At 42.8% G+C, this 20627-nt stretch overlaps 1 protein-coding gene across 1 annotated transcript in view; it reads right to left on the bottom strand.

Annotated features, from left to right (window-relative positions):
• The window catches only part of URI1 (URI1 prefoldin like chaperone), a gene marked incomplete in the record, with an annotated part of 867239 nt that overhangs the window by 568658 nt on the left and 277954 nt on the right, over positions 1-20627 (bottom strand). The window contains 1 exon segment of the mRNA XM_053701783.1: positions 17421-17556. Coding sequence (XP_053557758.1) covers positions 17421-17556 — 136 coding nt within the window.

The following is a 20627-nucleotide window of genomic DNA, read 5'->3' on the forward strand; positions in this document are numbered from 1 at the left end:
AATACAAACAGAATTCTTCATCTCTTTTCTGTTTCTGAGTAAATAGTACGTACCAGCACTATTTGAAAATAACAAACTCTTGATTGAATAATGAAAAACTACAGTTAAACACTAAAAAACTCTAAGCCATCTCCGTGGAGATGTTGCCTGTACAACGGCAAAGAGAATGACTGGGGTAGGCGGAGCCTAGGAGGGATCATGTGACCAGCTTTGCTGGGCTCTTTGCCATTTCCTGTTGGGGAAGAGAATATCCCACAAGTAAGGATGACGCCGTGGACCGGACACACCTATGTTGGAGAAATGACAGCTTCCAGCATTACATCGTCTTGTTAGAATGTGTCATACCTCAAGCAGCAAGAGACTGCACACTGTTCCCCCAACTGAAGTTAATTGCTCTCAACAGTCCTGTGTGGAACAGCCATGGATTTTAGTTACGGTGCTAAAATCATTTTCCTCATACAAACAGAAATCTTCATCTCTTTTCTGTTTCTGAGTAAATAGTACATACCAGCACTATTTTAAAATAACAAACTCTTGATTGAATAATAAAAACTACAGTTAAACACTAAAAAACTCTAAGCCATCTCCGTGGAGTTAAAATAATTACCCAATTACCTGTAAAATAAATCCTAACCTAAGTTATAAATACACCTACACTATCAATAAATTTAATAAATTACAAACATCTATCTAAAAATACAATTAAATTAACTAAACTAAATTACAAAAAAAAACAAACACTAAATTACAAAAAATAAAAAAAACAGAATTTATGTTTACCTGATAAATTTCTTTCTCCAACGGTGTGTCCGGTCCACGGCGTCATCCTTACTTGTGGGATATTCTCTTCCCCAACAGGAAATGGCAAAGAGCCCAGCAAAGCTGGTCACATGATCCCTCCTAGGCTCCGCCTACCCCAGTCATTCGACCGACGTTAAGGAGGAATATTTGCATAGGAGAAACCATATGGTACCGTGGTGACTGTAGTTAAAGAAAATAAATTATCAGACCTGATTAAAAAACCAGGGCGGGCCGTGGACCGGACACACCGTTGGAGAAAGAAATTTATCAGGTAAACATAAATTCTGTTTTCTCCAACATAGGTGTGTCCGGTCCACGGCGTCATCCTTACTTGTGGGAACCAATACCAAAGCTTTAGGACACGGATGAAGGGAGGGAGCAAATCAGGTCACCTAAATGGAAGGCACCACGGCTTGCAAAACCTTTCTCCCAAAAATAGCCTCAGAAGAAGCAAAAGTATCAAACTTGTAAAATTTGGTAAAAGTGTGCAGTGAAGACCAAGTCGCTGCCCTACATATCTGATCAACAGAAGCCTCGTTCTTGAAGGCCCATGTGGAAGCCACAGCCCTAGTGGAATGAGCTGTGATTCTTTCGGGAGGCTGCCGTCCGGCAGTCTCGTAAGCCAATCTGATGATGCTTTTAATCCAAAAAGAGAGAGAGGTAGAAGTTGCTTTTTGACCTCTCCTTTTACCTGAATAAACAACAAACAAGGAAGATGTTTGTCTAAAATCCTTTGTAGCATCTAAATAGAATTTTAGAGCGCGAACAACATCCAAATTGTGCAACAAACGTTCCTTCTTTGAAACTGGTTTCGGACACAGAGAAGGTACGATAATCTCCTGGTTAATGTTTTTGTTAGAAACAACTTTTGGAAGAAAACCAGGTTTAGTACGTAAAACCACCTTATCTGCATGGAACACCAGATAAGGAGGAGAACACTGCAGAGCAGATAATTCTGAGACTCTTCTAGCAGAAGAAATCGCAACTAAAAACAAAACTTTCCAAGATAATAACTTAATATCAACGGAATGTAAGGGTTCAAACGGAACCCCCTGAAGAACTGAAAGAACTAAATTGAGACTCCAAGGAGGAGTCAAAGGTTTGTAAACAGGCTTGATTCTAACCAGAGCCTGAACAAAGGCTTGAACATCTGGCACAGCTGCCAGCTTTTTGTGAAGTAATACCGACAAGGCAGAAATCTGTCCCTTCAGGGAACTTGCAGATAATCCTTTTTCCAATCCTTCTTGAAGGAAGGATAGAATCCTAGGAATCTTAACCTTGTCCCAAGGGAATCCTTTAGATTCACACCAACAGATATATTTTTTCCAAATTTTGTGGTAAATCTTTCTAGTTACAGGCTTTCTGGCCTGAACAAGAGTATCGATAACAGAATCTGAGAATCCTCGCTTCAATAAAATCAAGCGTTCAATCTCCAAGCAGTCAGCTGGAGTGAAACCAGATTCGGATGTTCGAACGGACCCTGAACAAGAAGGTCTCGTCTCAAAGGTAGCTTCCAAGGTGGAGCCGATGACATATTCACCAGATCTGCATACCAAGTCCTGCGTGGCCACGCAGGAGCTATCAAGATCACCGACGCCCTCTCCTGATTGATCCTGGCTACCAGCCTGGGGATGAGAGGAAATGGCGGGAACACATAAGCTAGTTTGAAGGTCCAAGGTGCTACTAGTGCATCCACTAGAGCCGCCTTGGGATCCCTGGATCTGGCCCCGTAGCAAGGAACTTTGAAGTTCTGACGAGAGGCCATCAGATCCATGTCTGGAATGCCCCACAGGTGAGTGACTTGGGCAAAGATTTCCGGATGGAGTTCCCACTCCCCCGGATGCAATGTCTGACGACTCAGAAAATCCGCTTCCCAATTTTCCACTCCTGGGATGTGGATAGCAGACAGGTGGGAGGAGTGAGACTCCGCCCATAGAATGATTTTGGTCACTTCTTCCATCGCTAGGGAACTCCTTGTTCCCCCCTGATGGTTGATGTACGCAACAGTTGTCATGTTGTCTGATTGAAACCGTATGAACTTGGTCCTCGCTAGCCGAGGCCAGGCCTTGAAAGCATTGAATATCGCTCTCAGTTCCAGAATATTTATCGGTAGAAGAGATTCTTCCCGAGACCAAAGACCCTGAGCTTTCAGGGATCCCCAGACCGCGCCCCAGCCCATCAGACTGGCGTCGGTCGTGACAATGACCCACTCTGGTCTGTGGAACGTCATCCCTTGAGACAGATTGTCCAGGGACAGCCACCAACGGAGTGAGTCTCTGGTCCTCTGATTTACTTGTATCTTCGGAGACAAGTCTGTATAGTCCCCATTCCACTGACTGAGCATGCACAGTTGTAATGGTCTTAGATGAATGCGCGCAAAAGGAACTATGTCCATCGCCGCTACCATCAACCCGATCACTTCCATGCACTGAGCTATGGAAGGAAGAGGAACGGAATGAAGTATCCGACAAGAGTCTAGAAGTTTTGTTTTTCTGGCCTCTGTTAGAAAGATCCTCATTTCTAAGGAGTCTATAATTGTTCCCAAGAAGGGAACCCTTGTTGACGGGGATAGAGAACTCTTTTCCACGTTCACTTTCCAGCCGTGAGATCTGAGAAAGGCCAGGACAATGTCCGTGTGAGCCTTTGCTTGAGGAAGGGACGACGCTTGAATCAGAATGTCGTCCAGGTAAGGTACTACTGCAATGCCCCTTGGTCTTAGCACCGCTAGAAGGGACCCTAGTACCTTTGTGAAAATCCTTGGAGCAGTGGCTAATCCGAAAGGAAGCGCCACGAACTGGTAATGTTTGTCCAGGAATGCAAACCTTAGGAACCGATGATGTTCCTTGTGGATAGGAATATGTAGATACGCATCCTTTAAATCCACCGTGGTCATGAATTGACCCTCCTGGATGGAAGGAAGAATAGTTCGAATGGTTTCCATCTTGAAAGATGGAACCTTGAGAAACTTGTTTAAGATCTTGAGATCTAAGATTGGTCTGAACGTTCCCTCTTTTTTGGGAACTATGAACAGATTGGAGTAGAACCCCATCCCTTGTTCTCTTATTGGAACAGGATGAATCACTCCCATTTTTAACAGGTCTTCTACACAATGTAAGAACGCCTGTCTTTTTATGTGGTCTGAAGACAACTGAGACCTGTGGAACCTCCCCCTTGGGGGAAGTCCCTTGAATTCCAGGAGATAACCCTGGGAGACTATTTCTAGCGCCCAAGGATCCAGAACATCTCTTGCCCAAGCCTGAGCGAAGAGAGAGAGTCTGCCCCCCACCAGATCCGGTCCCGGATCGGGGGCTAATATTTCATGCTGTCTTGGTAGCAGTGGCAGGCTTCTTGGCCTGCTTTCCCTTGTTCCAGCCTTGCATTGGTCTCCAAGCTGGCTTGGCTTGAGAAGTATTACCCTCTTGCTTAGAGGACGTAGCACTTTGGGCTGGTCCGTTTTTACGAAAGGGACGAAAATTAGGTCTATTTTTCGCCTTGAAAGGCCGATCCTGAGGAAGGGCGTGGCCCTTACCCCCAGTGATATCCGAGATAATCTCTTTCAAGTCAGGGCCAAACAGCGTTTTCCCCTTGAAAGGAATGTTTAGTAGCTTGTTCTTGGAAGACGCATCAGCCGACCAAGATTTCAACCAAAGCGCTCTGCGCGCCACAATAGCAAACCCAGAATTCTTAGCCGCTAACCTAGCCAATTGCAAAGTGGCGTCTAGGGTGAAAGAATTAGCCAATTTGAGAGCATTGATTCTGTCCATAATCTCCTCATAAGGAGGAGAATCACTATCGAGCGCCTTTATCAGCTCATCAAACCAGAAACATGCGGCTGTAGTGACAGGAACAATGCATGAAATTGGTTGTAGAAGGTAACCCTGCTGAACAAACATCTTTTTAAGCAAACCTTCTAATTTTTTATCCATAGGATCTTTGAAAGCACAACTATCCTCTATGGGTATAGTGGTGCGTTTGTTTAAAGTAGAAACCGCTCCCTCGACCTTGGGGACTGTCTGCCATAAGTCCTTTCTGGGGTCGACCATAGGAAACAATTTTTTAAATATGGGGGGAGGGACGAAAGGAATACCGGGCCTTTCCCATTCTTTATTAACAATGTCCGCCACCCGCTTGGGTATAGGAAAAGCTTCTGGGAGCTCCGGCACCTCTAGGAACTTGTCCATTTTACATAGTTTCTCTGGGATGACCAACTTTTCACAATCATCCAGAGTGGATAATACCTCCTTAAGCAGAATGCGGAGATGTTCCAACTTAAATTTAAATGCAATTACATCAGGTTCAGCCTGTTGAGAAATGTTCCCTGAATCAGTAATTTCTCCCTCAGACAAAACCTCCCTGGCCCCCTCAGATTGGGTTAGGGGCCCTTCAGAGATATTAATATCAGCGTCGTCATGCTCTTCAGTAATTAAAACAGAGCAGCCACGCTTACGCTGACAAGGGTTCATTTTGGCTAAAATGTTTTTGACAGAATTATCCATTACAGCCGTTAATTGTTGCATAGTAAGGAGTATTGGCGCGCTAGATGTACTAGGGGCCTCCTGAGTGGGCAAGACTCGTGTAGACGAAGGAGGGAATGATGCAGTACCATGCTTACTCCCCTCACTTGAGGAATCATCTTGGGCATCATTGTCATTATCACATAAATCACATTTATTTAAATGAACAGGAATTCTGGCTTCCCCACATTCAGAACACAGTCTATCTGGTAGTTCAGACATGTTAAACAGGCATAAACTTGATAATAAAGTACAAAAAACGTTTTAAAATAAAACCGTTACTGTCACTTTAAATTTTAAACTGAACACACTTTATTACTGCAATTGCGAAAAAACATGAAGGAATTGTATAAAATTCACCAAATTTTCACCACAGTGTCTTAAAGCCTTAAAAGTATTGCACACCAAATTTGGAAGCTTTAACCCTTAAAATAACGGAACCGGAGCCGTTTTAACACTTTAACCCCTTTACAGTCCCTGGTATCTGCTTTGCTGAGACCCAACCAAACCCAAAGGGGAATACGATACCAAATGACGCCTTCAGAAAGCCTTTTCTAAGTATCAGAGCTCCTCTCACATGCGACTGCATGCCATGCCTCTCAAAAACAAGTGCGCCACACCGGCGCGAAAATGAAGCTCTGCTTATGCTTTGGGAAAGCCCCAGAGAAATAAGGTGTCTAATACAGTGCCTGCCGATATTATAATATCAATATACCCAGATAAAATGATTCCTCAAGGCTAAATATGTTTTAAAAATGAATCGATTTAGCCCAGAAAAGTCTACATTCTTAATAAGCCCTTATGAAGCCCTTATTTACCATCGTAATAAACATGGCTTACCGGATCCCATAGGGAAAAATGACAGCTTCCAGCATTACATCGTCTTGTTAGAATGTGTCATACCTCAAGCAGCAAGAGACTGCACACTGTTCCCCCAACTGAAGTTAATTGCTCTCAACAGTCCTGTGTGGAACAGCCATGGATTTTAGTTACGGTGCTAAAATCATTTTCCTCATACAAACAGAAATCTTCATCTCTTTTCTGTTTCTGAGTAAATAGTACATACCAGCACTATTTTAAAATAACAAACTCTTGATTGAATAATAAAAACTACAGTTAAACACTAAAAAACTCTAAGCCATCTCCGTGGAGATGTTGCCTGTACAACGGCAAAGAGAATGACTGGGGTAGGCGGAGCCTAGGAGGGATCATGTGACCAGCTTTGCTGGGCTCTTTGCCATTTCCTGTTGGGGAAGAGAATATCCCACAAGTAAGGATGACGCCGTGGACCGGACACACCTATGTTGGAGAAAAGATTACAAGATTTTTAAGCTAATTACACCTATTCTAAGCCCCCTAATAAAATAATAAACCCCCAAAATAAAAAAAATTCCCTGCCCTATTCTAAATTAAACAAATTTCAAAGCTCTTTACCTTACCAGCCCTTAAAAGGGCCTTTTGTGGGGCATGCCCCAAAGAATTCAGCTCTTTTGCATTCAACAAATACAATCCCCCCCCCCATTACAACCCACCACCCACATACCCCTATTCTAAACCCACCCAAACCCCCCTTAAAAAAGCCTAACACTACCCCCCTGAAGATCTCCCTACCTTGTCTTCACCACACCGGGCCGAACTCCTGATCCGATCCGGGCGATGTCGTCCTCCAAGCGGCAAAGAAGAATTCTTCCTCCGGCGACGTCTTCCTCCAAGCGGCAGCAAAGTCTTCATTCTTCCGGCGGCATCTTCAATCTTCTTTCTTCGCTCCTCCGCCGCGGAGCATCCATCCCGGCCGACTGCTGAACTTGGAATGAGGTACCTTTAAATGACGTCATCCAAGATGGCGTCCGCCGAATTCCGATTGGCTGATAGGATTCTATCAGCCAATCGGAATTAAGTTAAAAAAATCTGATTGGCTGATTGAATCAGCCAATCAGATTCAAGTTCAATCCGATTGGCTGATCCAATCAGCCAATCAGATTGAGCTCGCATTCTATTGGCTGTTCCGATCAGCCAATAGAATGCGAGCTCAATCTGATTGGCTGATTGGATCAGCCAATCGGATTGAACTTGAATCTGATTGGCTGATTCAATCAGCCAATCAGATTTTTTTAACTTAATTCCGATTGGCTGATAGAATCCTATCAGCCAATCGGAATTCGGCGGACGCCATCTTGGATGACGTCATTTAAAGGTACCTCATTCCAAGTTCAGCAGTCGGCCGGGATGGATGCTCCGCGGCGGCGGAGCGAAGAAAGAAGATTGAAGATGCCGCCGGAAGAATGAAGACTTTGCTGCCGCTTGGAGGAAGACGTCGCCGGAGGAAGAATTCTTCTTTGCCGCTTGGAGGACGACATCGCCCGGATCGGATCAGGAGTTCGGCCCGGTGTGGTGAAGACAAGGTAGGGAGATCTTCAGGGGGGTAGTGTTAGGCTTTTTTAAGGGGGGTTTGGGTGGGTTTAGAATAGGGGTATGTGGGTGGTGGGTTGTAATGGGGGGGGGATTGTATTTGTTGAATGCAAAAGAGCTGAATTCTTTGGGGCATGCCCCACAAAAGGCCCTTTTAAGGGCTGGTAAGGTAAAGAGCTTTGAAATTTGTTTAATTTAGAATAGGGCAGGGAATTTTTTTTATTTTGGGGGTTTATTATTTTATTAGGGGGCTTAGAATAGGTGTAATTAGCTTAAAAATCTTGTAATCTTTTTTTTATTTTTTGTAATTTAGTGTTTGTTTTTTTTTGTAATTTAGTTTAGTTAATTTAATTGTATTTTTAGATAGATGTTTGTAATTTATTAAATTTATTGATAGTGTAGGTGTATTTATAACTTAGGTTAGGATTTATTTTACAGGTAATTGGGTAATTATTTTAACTAGGTAGATATTAAATAGTTAATAACTATTTAATATCTATTATACCTAGTTAAAATAATTAACTATTTACCTGTAAAATAAATATTAACCCTAACATAGCTACAATGTAATTATTAATTATATTGTAGCTATCTTATGGTTTATTTTATAGGTAAGTATTTAGATTTAAATAGGAATATTTTAGTTTATAAATGAATTAGATTAATTTAATATAAATTTAGTTAGGGTTAGATAGAGTTAATATAGTTAATATAAATACTATAGTAACTATATTAACTATATTAACCCTAATATAATTAGGGTTAAAATAGTTAATATATATAATGTAATACCTATATTAACTATAATATACTTAGGGTTAACATAGATAATATAGCTGGCGGCGGGGTAGGTAGATTAAATTAGGGGTTAATCATTTTAATAGAGATGGCGGCGGTGTAAGGGGCTTACATTAGGGGTTAATAATTTTTATATAGATGGCGGCGGTGTTAGGGGCTCACTTTAGGGGGTTATAGATATAATATAGCTGGCGGCGGGGTACGGGAGCGGCGGTTTAGGGGTTAATAACTTTATTAGGTTGCGGCGGGGTAAAGGAGCGGCGGTTTAGGGGTTAATAGCTTTTTTATTGTTAGGATAGTGAGGGGGGATAGCGGATAGAGGGTTAGACAGTGCGGGCTATGTTAGGGAGGCGTGTTAGACAGTGCGGGCTATGTTAGGGAGGCGTGTTAGACAGTGCGGGCTATGTTAGGGAGGCGTGTTAGACAGTGCGGGTGTTTTAGACTTTAGTCAGGTTTTATAGGCGCCGGCAGATTCTAACGTGGCGCAAGTCACTGGCGACGCCAGAAATTTGTACTTGCGCAGATTTCTGGACATCGCTGGTTTGTGAGACTTACGGCACGTTAGCATCTGACGGCGACCTATATGGGATGGCTCGAGTTGCGAGCTGAAACTGCGGGCGACGCCGGTCTCCTCGCTTGCGCCGCAAACTGCGATCGATATCGGATTGCGCCCCTGTAGTCTAGCATGGGAAGAGGTTATAGTTGAAGATGCAAGGAGCAGGTCATTGTTGGATTTTAGTGGGCGGGCTGGAGTATATTTGTTTATTAGAGAGGATAGGTAGTGAAGAGCGGCGTTGGTGAGAGCTTTGTATGTAGGAGGGAGAATTTTGAATTTAATTTTGCTGTGAATGAGGAGCCAATGAAGGGACTCGCAGAGAGGGACAGCAGATACGGAGCGATCAAAAAGGTTGATTAGCCAGGCAGAAACATTTAGGATGGATTGAAGGGGGAAAGAGGAAGGCCAGAAAGTAGGTTATTGTAGTAGTCAAGTTTGTACATAACAAGGGAGGGCTTATTTGCTTTCTGGTGTTAGCCGTCAGAAAAGGGTGAATCTTGGAAATATTGCATAGGTGATTACAGCAGGATGTAGAAAGCGATTGGATGTGGGGGGCGGAGGATAGATTTGAGTCAAATGTAAGACTTGGGGCGATGGGGAAAAGGTGATGCCGTCAACAAGAAAAGTCAGAAGTCGGTGTAGAGCTTGAGGGGGGGGGGGATTAGAAGGAGCTCAGTCTTGGAAATGTCAATCTTTAGGTGGTGAGAGATCCTCAAGGAAGAAATACCAGATAAGCAGTCGCTGACATGAGAAAAGACAGCGGGAGAGAGAGCAGGGGTGGAGAGGTAGATCTGGGTGTCATCGGCATAGATGTGATATTTGAAGTCATAACTGTTGATGAAGTTTACCCAGTAAAGAAGTATAAATGGAGAAGAGTAGAGGACCCGGAACAGATCCTTGAGGTACTCCAACAGACAGAGGCATTGTAGAGGAGTCGTCGCCAGCAAATGACACACAAAAAGACCTGTCAGAAATACAGAAGTAAATCCAAGAAAGAGCAGTGTCACAGAGGCCAAAAGAGCTAATAGTCTTTAGGAGGAGGGGGTGGTCAACTGTGAGAGGTCAAGTAAGAGGAGTATAGAGTAGTGGCTAATACTTTAAGCAGAGAGAAGATGGTTAGTAACCTTGGTAAGGGCAGTCTCAGTTGAGTGTTTGGGGCAGAATCCAGATTGCAGGGGGTCAAGCAAGAAGTTAGTGGACAGGAAGTGGGTTAGGCAATTTTAAACTAGTTTTTCAAGGAGTTTTGATGTAAGTGGAAGCAGTGATATGGAGCGGTAGCTTTCAGGAGTATTAGGGTAGAGGGAAGGTTTTTTTAAATATGGGAGTGACTTTTGAGTGTTTGAAAGAAGATGGGAATGAGCAGGTAGAGAGAGAGATAGGTTGAAGATGCGAGTAAGAGCAGGAGTGAGGGTGGAAGACAGGGAGGGTATTAGATGGGAAGGGATAGGGTCAAGCTGGCAAGGAGCGAGGCGTGAGGAAGATAGAAACTTCATTCTTAGTGGCTGTATGGAAGATGCAGAGGGTTGCAGAGGGAGTAACTGGGCCCTGTTGTTGGAATATTGCAGGTTGGTGTTGGGATGTTGCTTCGGATAGTAAATGTTTTGTTTAAAAAGTAGCCTGCCAGGTCTTGAACACTAAAGATAGACAGGGGGTGGAGCAGGTGGGTAGAAGAGAGAGTTAACAATGGAGAAGAGTCATTTAGGGTTTGAGGAAAGAGTAGATATGAGAGAAGAGAAGTAGGTTTGCTTGGCTAAGTGAAGGGCAGAAGTGTATGAACAAAGAATAAATGTATAGTGTATGAAATCAGAGTAAGTTTTCCTCCAGACAAGCTCAGCAGTACGGGAGCATTTTTGCAAATAGCGTGTTTGCTGAGAGTGCCAGGGCTGTAACTGACGGTGTGATGTTTTGCGCAGTTTGGGAGGGGCAAGTGTGTCTAGTGCAGAGGAGTTTTGTTATAGTGGGCTGTAGCAAGATTAGAGCAGGTTACAGTGAAAGTGCAAGGGAGGAGATCTTGAATGATTTTTGAAAATTGGAGCGGATCCACAGGGTGCAGATTTCTACAGGTGCGGCGGTGGGACAGAGAAGTGGGTTTAGCTGTTGCATTAATAATATAGGTGACCAGGTGATGGTCTGAAATGGGAAAAGGGCGACAGGTGAGGTCAAATAAAGAGCAGAGGTAGGAAAATACCAGGCCGATGGAGTGTCCATCACTGTGAGTAGGGAATAGGGTGGATTGTGAGAGACCGAACGAGGATGTGAATGAAATAAATTTAGAGGCAGCAGGGGCAGATGGGTTATCAATAGGAATGTTTAAGTCCCAAGAATTAGGGTTGGTATATTTGTAGAGAGAAAGTGAGGAAGGCAGGCGACAAAGTTGTCAAGGAATTGGGAGGTCGGTCCAGGAGGGCGATATATTTGCCTGCCACTCCGAGGGAGAGGGGGGAGAACAGGCGAATACAGTGGACTTCAAAGGAGGAGGAGAGACATGGAATTGGAGGTAGGTACTGATAAGTGCAGGAGGAGGAGAGCAGGATCCCAACACCGCTGCCATGTTTCTCACCTGGCCAGAAGTATGGCTAAAGTGAAGACCACCATGTGTGAGAGTAGCAGTGGAAACGGTGTCGGAAGAAGATAGCCAGGTTTCGGTAATTGCTAAAAACATAATTTATGCTAAACCAGATAAATTCCTTTTTCTTCCTGGCTGGGAGAGTCCACAACTTCATTCCTTACTGTTGAGAAATACAACACCTGGCCACTGGGAGGAGGCAAAGACACCCCAGCCAAAGGCTTAAAAATAACCCTCTCACTTCCCCTGATCCTCCCAGTCAGGAAAAGTAGGAGAAACATCAGGGTATAAATGTGCCAGAAGAAATAATAAAAAAAAAAAAATACGGCAGGGTCATAGACACTACCTGCCAGTAAGGAATCTGGTAAGCATAAATTATGTTTTCCTTCCATAAGGCAGGGAGAGTCCACAACGTCATTCCTTACTGTTGGGAAAACTATACCCAAGCTCCAGAGGACACTAAAGGAATAACGAGAACAAAAGAGAGGCGGACCCTAGTCTGAGGACACCACAGCCTGCAAAACTTTTCTTCCAAAAGCTGAGGCCAAAGCAAACTCATCAAACTTGTAAAATTTAGAGAGAAAAAAAAAAAGTGTGTAAGGTGGACCAGGAAGTCGCCTTACAAATCCATAGAGGCTTTGTTCTTAAAAGCCCAGGTGGAAGCCACTGCTCTAGTGGAATAAGCCGCTATCCTCTCAGGAAGCTGTTGTCCCGCTGTCTCGTAAGCTAAGCGGATACTCCTCAACCAGAAACATAGGGAAGTCACCATAGCCTTCTATCCATTGCCTGCTGAGGAAGTCCGCTTCCCAGTTGTCCACACCCGGACAGCATACACCTGTGAGTTTCAGCCCATTCTAGTATCTGAGATACTTCTCTCATCGCCAAGGAACTTCAAGTTCCCCCCTGATGGTTGATGTAGGCAACCAAAGTTATATTGTCTGATTGGAATCTGATAAACTGGGACGAACCCAGAAGGGGCCAAGCCGTCAGAGCATTGAAGATTCTCTGGAGTTCCAATATATTGACCAGAAGGGAGAACTCCTCCTGAGACAACAGCCCTTGTGCCTTCTTGGCACCCCAAATGGCTCCCCAGCCAGAAGGGCTTGCGTCTGTAGTTACAATCTTCCAGGACGGTCTTAAGAAGCACGTGCCTTGGCACAGATGATCTGGACAGAGCCAACAAGAGAGCGAGTCTCTCGACAGGTTGTCCAGCACAATCTGTTGAGAGAGATCTGAATGGTTGCCGTTCCATTGTCTGAGCATGCATAGTTTTAAGGGTCTGACATAGAATCTGGCAAAGGGAATGATGTCCATACAGGACACCATGAGTCTAATCACCTCCATACACTGGGCCACTGAAGGTCTCAAGGAGGCCTGTAGGGCAAGACATACAGTAGTTAGCTTGCAACTTCTCTGATCTGTGAGAAATATTTTCATGAAAATGGAGTCTATTATTGTCCCCAGGAAATTCCTTGGTATTTGGAGTAAGAGAACTCTTTTCCAAGTTTATCTTCCATCCATGTGATCGAAGAAGACTGAGAAGGGACTCCGAGTGTTATCAGGCTTCTCACCCTTCTTAGACTTTAGAACAGTGTTTAGACAAATGGAACAAAATTGAGCAGGCGGGAAAACCATGGTCTCCTCACAATATAAACAGGAATTATTAATCAGTACAGAAGGAGCGGAACCTTCTAATGTAGTAACAGAGTCATCCATAGCTAAGTATATATCCACAGAAGGACAAACAAAAAACTAGACCCAGCTAACAGTGAAGACGCTCTCCTTAGGAGTGATGTCCACAGCAGGATTGTAGAAAAATGAAAAGATTGCACGCGGTCACGTGGTGTGTAGGACAGGACTATCCCTATGAAAAAAGGCGTTAAGCTATTATGAGCTGCACAACACTCAAAAACGAAAGTGAAACCGGTTTGGTCCAAGTCAAAAGCCCCAGAACTCTCACATTAAAGCAGTTATAAATAACCCCAAGCTGTTCAAATAATCTCCCTAAAGGAGATATAAACCCTTGATCCTATTGAGGATAAATGCTGTGGAACAGGCACATTCTCTGAAGTGTGACAGTCTTGCAGCGACGCTCTGACATAGACTTGAGTGTGTAACAGCACGCAGTGAAACTCGTCAACACTGATTGCTCAGGAGCTGTTAGGCGACAGCCTGGATGTACTACTGCTGCCGTTAATAATAAACTAAAATCCTGTACAACTTGGTGGGGCGGAGCTAGCCAGCCTGGGAAATGGCCACGGCTTGAAACAGCTCCTGAGCCCTATTTGGCTGAGAGGCTTTAATAATGCCCTGATCGGGAAGAAAACTTGGCCCAGAAGTACTACGCAGCATCGCCAACAAAAGGACCGCCAGATGTAACGTTGGGGATTATCTGGAGCCTCATTAGCAGCGGCTGATAAACAGCCAATTGCACCGGCCTGTACACGCCGGAAACCCGCGAAAGCCATAGCCGTGATCAGCACCCACGACCACAACAAAGGCAAGTTAAAGTGTAAATAAGGGACTTTGTCAGAACTGGGAGCCGATAATCAGCAAGCTTGTCATAAATGTTGTCATGCCGTGCTAAACCGCATCCCCAGTAAGTGCACTGCCACAGGGCTGAAGCCCATAAACGAGTGGGGAACATGATTATCCAGCAAACATGTTTTAAGCCACAGGTGATGGTGGGGATTGGAAAAAGAGCTCAGTTAAGCAACCCCTAGCAATCCATAGTTTAAGCAGATTGAACACAGATAAAAGGAGACGGATGCATAGTGTGGCGCAGCATCTTGATCTAACATGTTTTGTCCTGTTCTGCATGATATATCTCCGGTAGCCCCAGCTACACCACCTAAAAGCACATACTTGATCTGAATATATGTCACTGCTGATCCTACTCCTAAGATATAATTAACAGCAGAAATTAACGGTTATCCGGTCTACATATGTTTTTCCTGGGGCTGTCTGTGTAATAGATAAGGCTGTCACTTACAAATCCCCTCACCTCTCTCAGCCGTTTCTTCCTGACTATTTACACTGGCTGGGCACAATCTCACTCCCCCCTGACTCTCTCCTCCCGGTAAGCATTCAGTAGACATATTCCACTCACAGCTCTGTGAAACATGATCCTGAGATGTTTTACAGAGCTGTGTGTGAGAATATTCAGAGTGCCGTAGTGAGGACAAAGAGGGAGTCAGATTTATGCACAGTTGCACTGTTTATTTTATATGGGCAGATGTATTTTACAAGTATATCAGCTGAGCCTGAGAGATGTAGAGCATTTCATTGTATCTGTAACAAACTGCACATGAGCTAAATCACAGAGATTCTACCCCAGCAGTGTCTCAGTTTTATCTGCACCTCGGCAACATCCAGAGCTCCGCCCCCATCTACTCCCACTCTCCTGCCTCCTCATAAATATTCATATTGTAGCTGTAAAGCTGGGGGCGGAGCTCTGGATGTTGCCGAGGTGCAGATAAAACTGAGACACTGCTGGTGCTGGGGTAGAATCCCTGTGATTTAGCTCATGTGCAGTTTGTTACAGATACAATTAAAAGCTCTACATCTCTCAGGCTCAGCTGATATACTTGTAAAATACATCTGCCCATATAAAAAAAACAGTGCAACTGTGCATAAATCTGACTCCCTCTTTGTCCTCACTACGGCACTCTGAATATTCTCACACACAGCTCTGTAAAACATCTCAGGATCATGTTTCACAGAGCTGTGAGTGGAATATTCCCCCTTGTGTCTACTGAATGCTTACCGGGAGGAGAGAGTCAGGGGGGAGTGAGATCGTGCCCAGCCAGTGTAAATAGTAAGGAAGAAACGGCTGAGAGAGGTGAGGGGATTTGTAAGTGACAGCCTTATCTATTACACAGACAGCCCCAGCATGGGGGCTGGCTGTAAAGGACACTAGATAGGGAGTGTAGAAAAAGCCTTGCTCTAAAGCTAGTGGAGATTAAGTTCGTATTCTCATTCACTGAGAGGATTACAAACTTTATAATCATTTTTAGGAGAGTTAGCAGCAAAATTGCTAATACTTGTCAATTACAAACTTTATCTTCTTTTGGTGCTTAATTTAAATAGCCTATATTTCTTTGAGTGTATAATGGCCCTTTAAGAGCAAAGGCAACGAGGGACGAGTGATCTCTTTAGAATTGTAATTTTCAAGGATGCCAAAGACTTTTGCAGGGATGAATAGACTAAACCTCACCTGGACTGATGGCTTGAATCTTTTGAGGGTAGGGAGATTTCTTACCTCTCAGCTCTGGACATTTTGCAATTACAGCCTTCTAATCTGAATTGTTGAAAAAGTGCCTTTATTTGACTTTTGTTGTACATAACCCAATAAAAAATAAATATATAAATAAAAAAAATAAAAAAAATCTGTACAACTGGCAGCCATGACAGATGTGCGGGAACCCTTAAGGTGGCAATATTTTAAAAAGAGCAACTGAAGTTAACCATAAATACACAGTGCCTCTGACATAGTGGGAAACAGTGTGCCCAATATAAGTTAAAGCCTACTTATCTGTCCGAGAGCCAAAATTGAACAGGAATATATGATGATATACACTAAATTAGTGTGCCTGCTAATTGCCTGAGGACTGTAAAAAGATGCAGGTACTTACCCAGTAGCTGCAAACTCCACTGATCTTACCCTGAATAAGACTTGAAGATACAGGAGCTTGCCCATCCAGTAATGTAACTAAAAGTAGAGGATATACTGAGGGAGTATATCTACATGGCCTAACAGGAGGAAGCTAAAGGAACTGTCACAGTGACACCCATAGCTTGTGACAATTACTCCTGCAAGGAGATTAACATTGCAAAGCCAGTACTCTTCTAAGTCCCTCTCTTCCAAGTTTTACCTTATAAGGGAAAAATTGCAATAATATCCCTGTAATTCTTAAATAAAATCCTTAACACCTCTGTCTTCACCTGCTCCTAAGCAAGGCAAAGAAAATACTAGGTGGGTCAGGGAAGTAGAAGGGATATTAAAGCTCTTGTGTAAGGCGTCTGTGTGTCCTCCTGGTGGCCAGGTGATAAATTCCCAACAGTAAGGAATCGTGGACTCTGACCACCTTAAGAAATAAATATGATACATTTTATATTGGTTGAGGTATGAGCATGCAAATATTATCAAAATATCGCAAGTCTCAAAACCAGCAGTTTTAAAATGTGTTTAACTTTGTTACATAATGTATTCCTTCTTGTTTCTACATTATGTGTTTGATAGCTACACTTAAGACAAAAACAAACATCAGCTTAAATAAAAGTGTAAGATCTGCTGAAAATACATCACACATGAGGAAAAACTAAATGGACATTTAAATGCAAAGATAAGAAAAAAGGTTTAAATAAAGCTCAGAAATTAAAGTGTAGTGTAATTAATAACATTTAAAAAATTTCATTTCTTTTAAACAGAATCTACAACATAAAAGGGTGAACAAATTAGTTTGTTTTGGGAGTTTTTAAATCTCCCAAGAGAAAGTACATTCTCTCAAAAAACAGTCAAAGAACCCACTTAACTTTTATTTGATCCTACTTTCATATTGGCTGTTTTATCGGGGGGGGGGGGGGGTTGTTTTGTTTTTAACATAAAATTCAATAAAAAAATAATTACCAGCAAGACTTAGTAGAAGTGTAAATAGGATAAGGACCTAGGTTGAGCTTAGGTAACTATAGAAAGAATTGCATACCTAAAAACAAACGTTGTGGCACATAACGCCTCAAAACAGATTTTAATATTTAATATTTGTAAAATACATACGTTTTTTTCTATGGTCCACAAGTGTCATGGCTTGTTTTGCTGAACATTTCGCAAACCAATTGTCCCCAAGTAAAACGGTTATTTCATTTGTTTGGACAAGCTTCCCTGGCATGAAGGCGAGTGGGCCAAAAGGCACCTGCCAAAAAGAAAAATATCATAAAAACAAGAACCTCTTGTAACATAATGGAGGCAGATGAAATTAAAATTAGATTAGAACTGAAATGCATATTTAAGAGCTATAGCTATCTCATATAAATCCATTTACAAATATCAGTTATTATTCAGACAACACACTAGGCATGTGCATTATTTCAAGCTTCGGTATCCATTTCTGAAACAAAGCTCGAAAAACTGCCACAGTCTATGGCATTCAGCTATTTTCGGCTCTGGATATATTTGAGAAAAAGTACAACACACAAATATCTGTATGTGCACAGATCATTTTGTGTTGCAAATAAATCTGGAGCCGAAAAAATGCCATAGACTGTGGCCCATTTCGGGCTTTGCTTCACAAAATAGCTGAATTCTGCAGAAATGTTTGGGCTCCACGAACGAAGCACAAAATAATGCACATGCCTACAACACACATGAATCTTCAGGAGATTTTAGTTTACCAAGTTTGTTTATGTTTGAGACGCCTCTGTTTTGCCAAGATGAAGGCCTCTAGCTTGCTATAAGACAGTGTTGGTAAGAATGTTGAAATGCTGCCTTAGTCTGATAATCTAGAAGCTCTGTTTCCTAGAATGAAAATCCACTAATTATCTAAATTTCAGTGGGTCATCCTGCATATAAACTACCTAATATTCAAAAGGAAAAATATGCGGCTTCAGCTGATACCAATTATTTGAAGGTACCAATGAGTGAAGCTCTAAAATAGCTTGATGAAGAAAATCCCAATGGCAACTTTTTCAAAAACCATAGAAGCATGGAAGTGGACTTTGATTTACAATTGCAGGCTACTCTGGCTGATATTGAGCATAAATTGCTACATGGGTTTGATCAGCTCAAGACGAAGATACTAAATCAAATTATAACATGGAAGTAGTATACAGAACCCAACATGGCGACGGAGTCAGAAGCGGCTGAGCTAACTAGCAACAAGAAGTCTAGGATCTTGAGCCTCCTTCCTAAGTCGGAATGCGTGCAGGGCTGCTTGTCTGACAAGAGGGAGACAAAAGCAGAGGATCGAAAAGCTACCAAAAAGTACACAGAACCCAACATGGCGACGGAGTCAGAAGCGGCTGAGCTAACTAGCAACAAGAAGTCTAAGATCTTGAGCCTCCTACCTAAGTTGGAAAGCGTGCAGGGCTGCATTTCTGACACAAGGGTGACAAAAGCAGAGGATCGAAAAGCTACCAAGCTTGTTTTTGTGAAACACGCTGCAACCGCACTCTCAACAATATTTGGGGGAGCATTGTATGGCTGGCTGCTTGCGTCTTGTTCTTTGAGAGATGGAGGGGCCTCCGTTTTCAGGAGGGGCATTGGATGACCTTCACAGTACTGCAGGGGGTATTTGGGGACAAAGCGCTGGACTCTAGACTTCCTAGTGCCCCCCACGCAATTGATAGTGAAGGCCTCATTTCTCCACAACAGCAACTAAAGTTGGGGTGCGACTGTGACAGAAGTGGATTAAGCAGCATCTGTAGTACACACAACGCATCTTCCTAAAGACAGTAATATATGTTACGACTATCTTACGCTAACTACCAATAATGATGACTTTTGTTTCAGGACATGTTGGGTATATTACATATTACATATAAAGTTTTCTCTCTCTTTAATAACAGGGAGTGTTGTTTCGCATTCTTGGTTTGTGCCTTGTGAAGTCACTAGATGGGTCTAAACTTAAGTGTTTTTTGTCGCTCTCTTTGCTCTTTGGTTAAGGTGTAGATAGGCTCCTTTTACAACACAGGGAATTATAAATGTCGACTCCTGTCTGATGAAAAACATAATTTATGCTTACCTGATAAATTTATTTCTCTTGTAGTGTATCCAGTCCACGGATCATCCATTACTTATGGAATATATTCTCCTTCCCAACAGGAAGCTGCAAGAGTCCACCCACAGCAAAGCTGCTATATAGCTCCTCCCCTAACTGCCATATTCAGTCATTCGACCGAAAACATGCAGAGAAAGGAAAAACCATAGGGTGCAGTGGTGACTGTAGTTCAAATGAAAAAATTACCTGCCTTAAAGTGACAGGGCGGGCCGTGGACTGGATACACTACAAGAGAAATAAATTTATCAGGTAAGCATAAATTATGTTTTCTCTTGTTAAGTGTATCCAGTCCACGGATCATCCATTACTTATGGAATACCAATACCAAAGCTAAAGTACACGGATGATGGGAGGGACAAGGCAGGTACTTAAACGGAAGTTACCACTGCCTGTAAAAAACCCTTTCTCCCAAAAATAGCCTCCGAAGAAGCAAGGTATCAAATTTGTTAAATTTGAAAAGTATGAAGCGCAGACCAAGACTCCGTCTTGTAAATCTGTTCAACAGAAGCCACATTTAAAAAAGGCCCAAGTGAAAACCACAGCTCTAGTAGAATGAGCTGTAATCCCTTCAGGAGGCTGCTGTCCAGCAGTCTCATAAGCTAAATGAATTATGCTTTTTAACCAAAAAGACAGAGAGGCTGCTGAAGTCTTTTGACCTCTCCTCTGTCCAGAATAGACAACAAACAAGGTGAACGTTTGATGAAAACTGTAGTAGCTTGTAAGTAAAACTTTAAAGCACAAACCACGTCCAATATTGTGTAATAGACGTTCCTTCTTTGAGGAAGGATTAGGATACAAGCATGGAACAACTATCTCTTGAGTGATGTACTTGTTAGATACCACCTTAGGAAAAAACCCAGGTTGGTACGCAGGACTACCTTATCCGTACGAAGGACCAGATAAGGAGAATCACATTGTAACACAGATAACTTGGAGACTCTACGAGTCGAGGAATTAGCTACCCAAAAGGAACTTTCCAAGATAAAGATTGATATCTATGGAACAAAAAAGGTTCAAACGGAACTTCTTGAAGAACCTTAAGAATCAGGTTTAAGCTCCATGGCGGAGCAACAGTTTTAAACACAGGCTTGGATCTAACCAAAGCCTGACCAAATGCCTGAACGTCTAGAATACCTGCCAGACGCTTGTGCAAAGAAATAGACAGAGTAAAAATCTGTCCCCTTTTAAGGAATTAGCTGACAACCCTT

Source organism: Bombina bombina, chromosome 1, assembly GCF_027579735.1.
Source record: "Bombina bombina isolate aBomBom1 chromosome 1, aBomBom1.pri, whole genome shotgun sequence".
Lineage (NCBI taxonomy): Eukaryota > Metazoa > Chordata > Amphibia > Anura > Bombinatoridae > Bombina > Bombina bombina.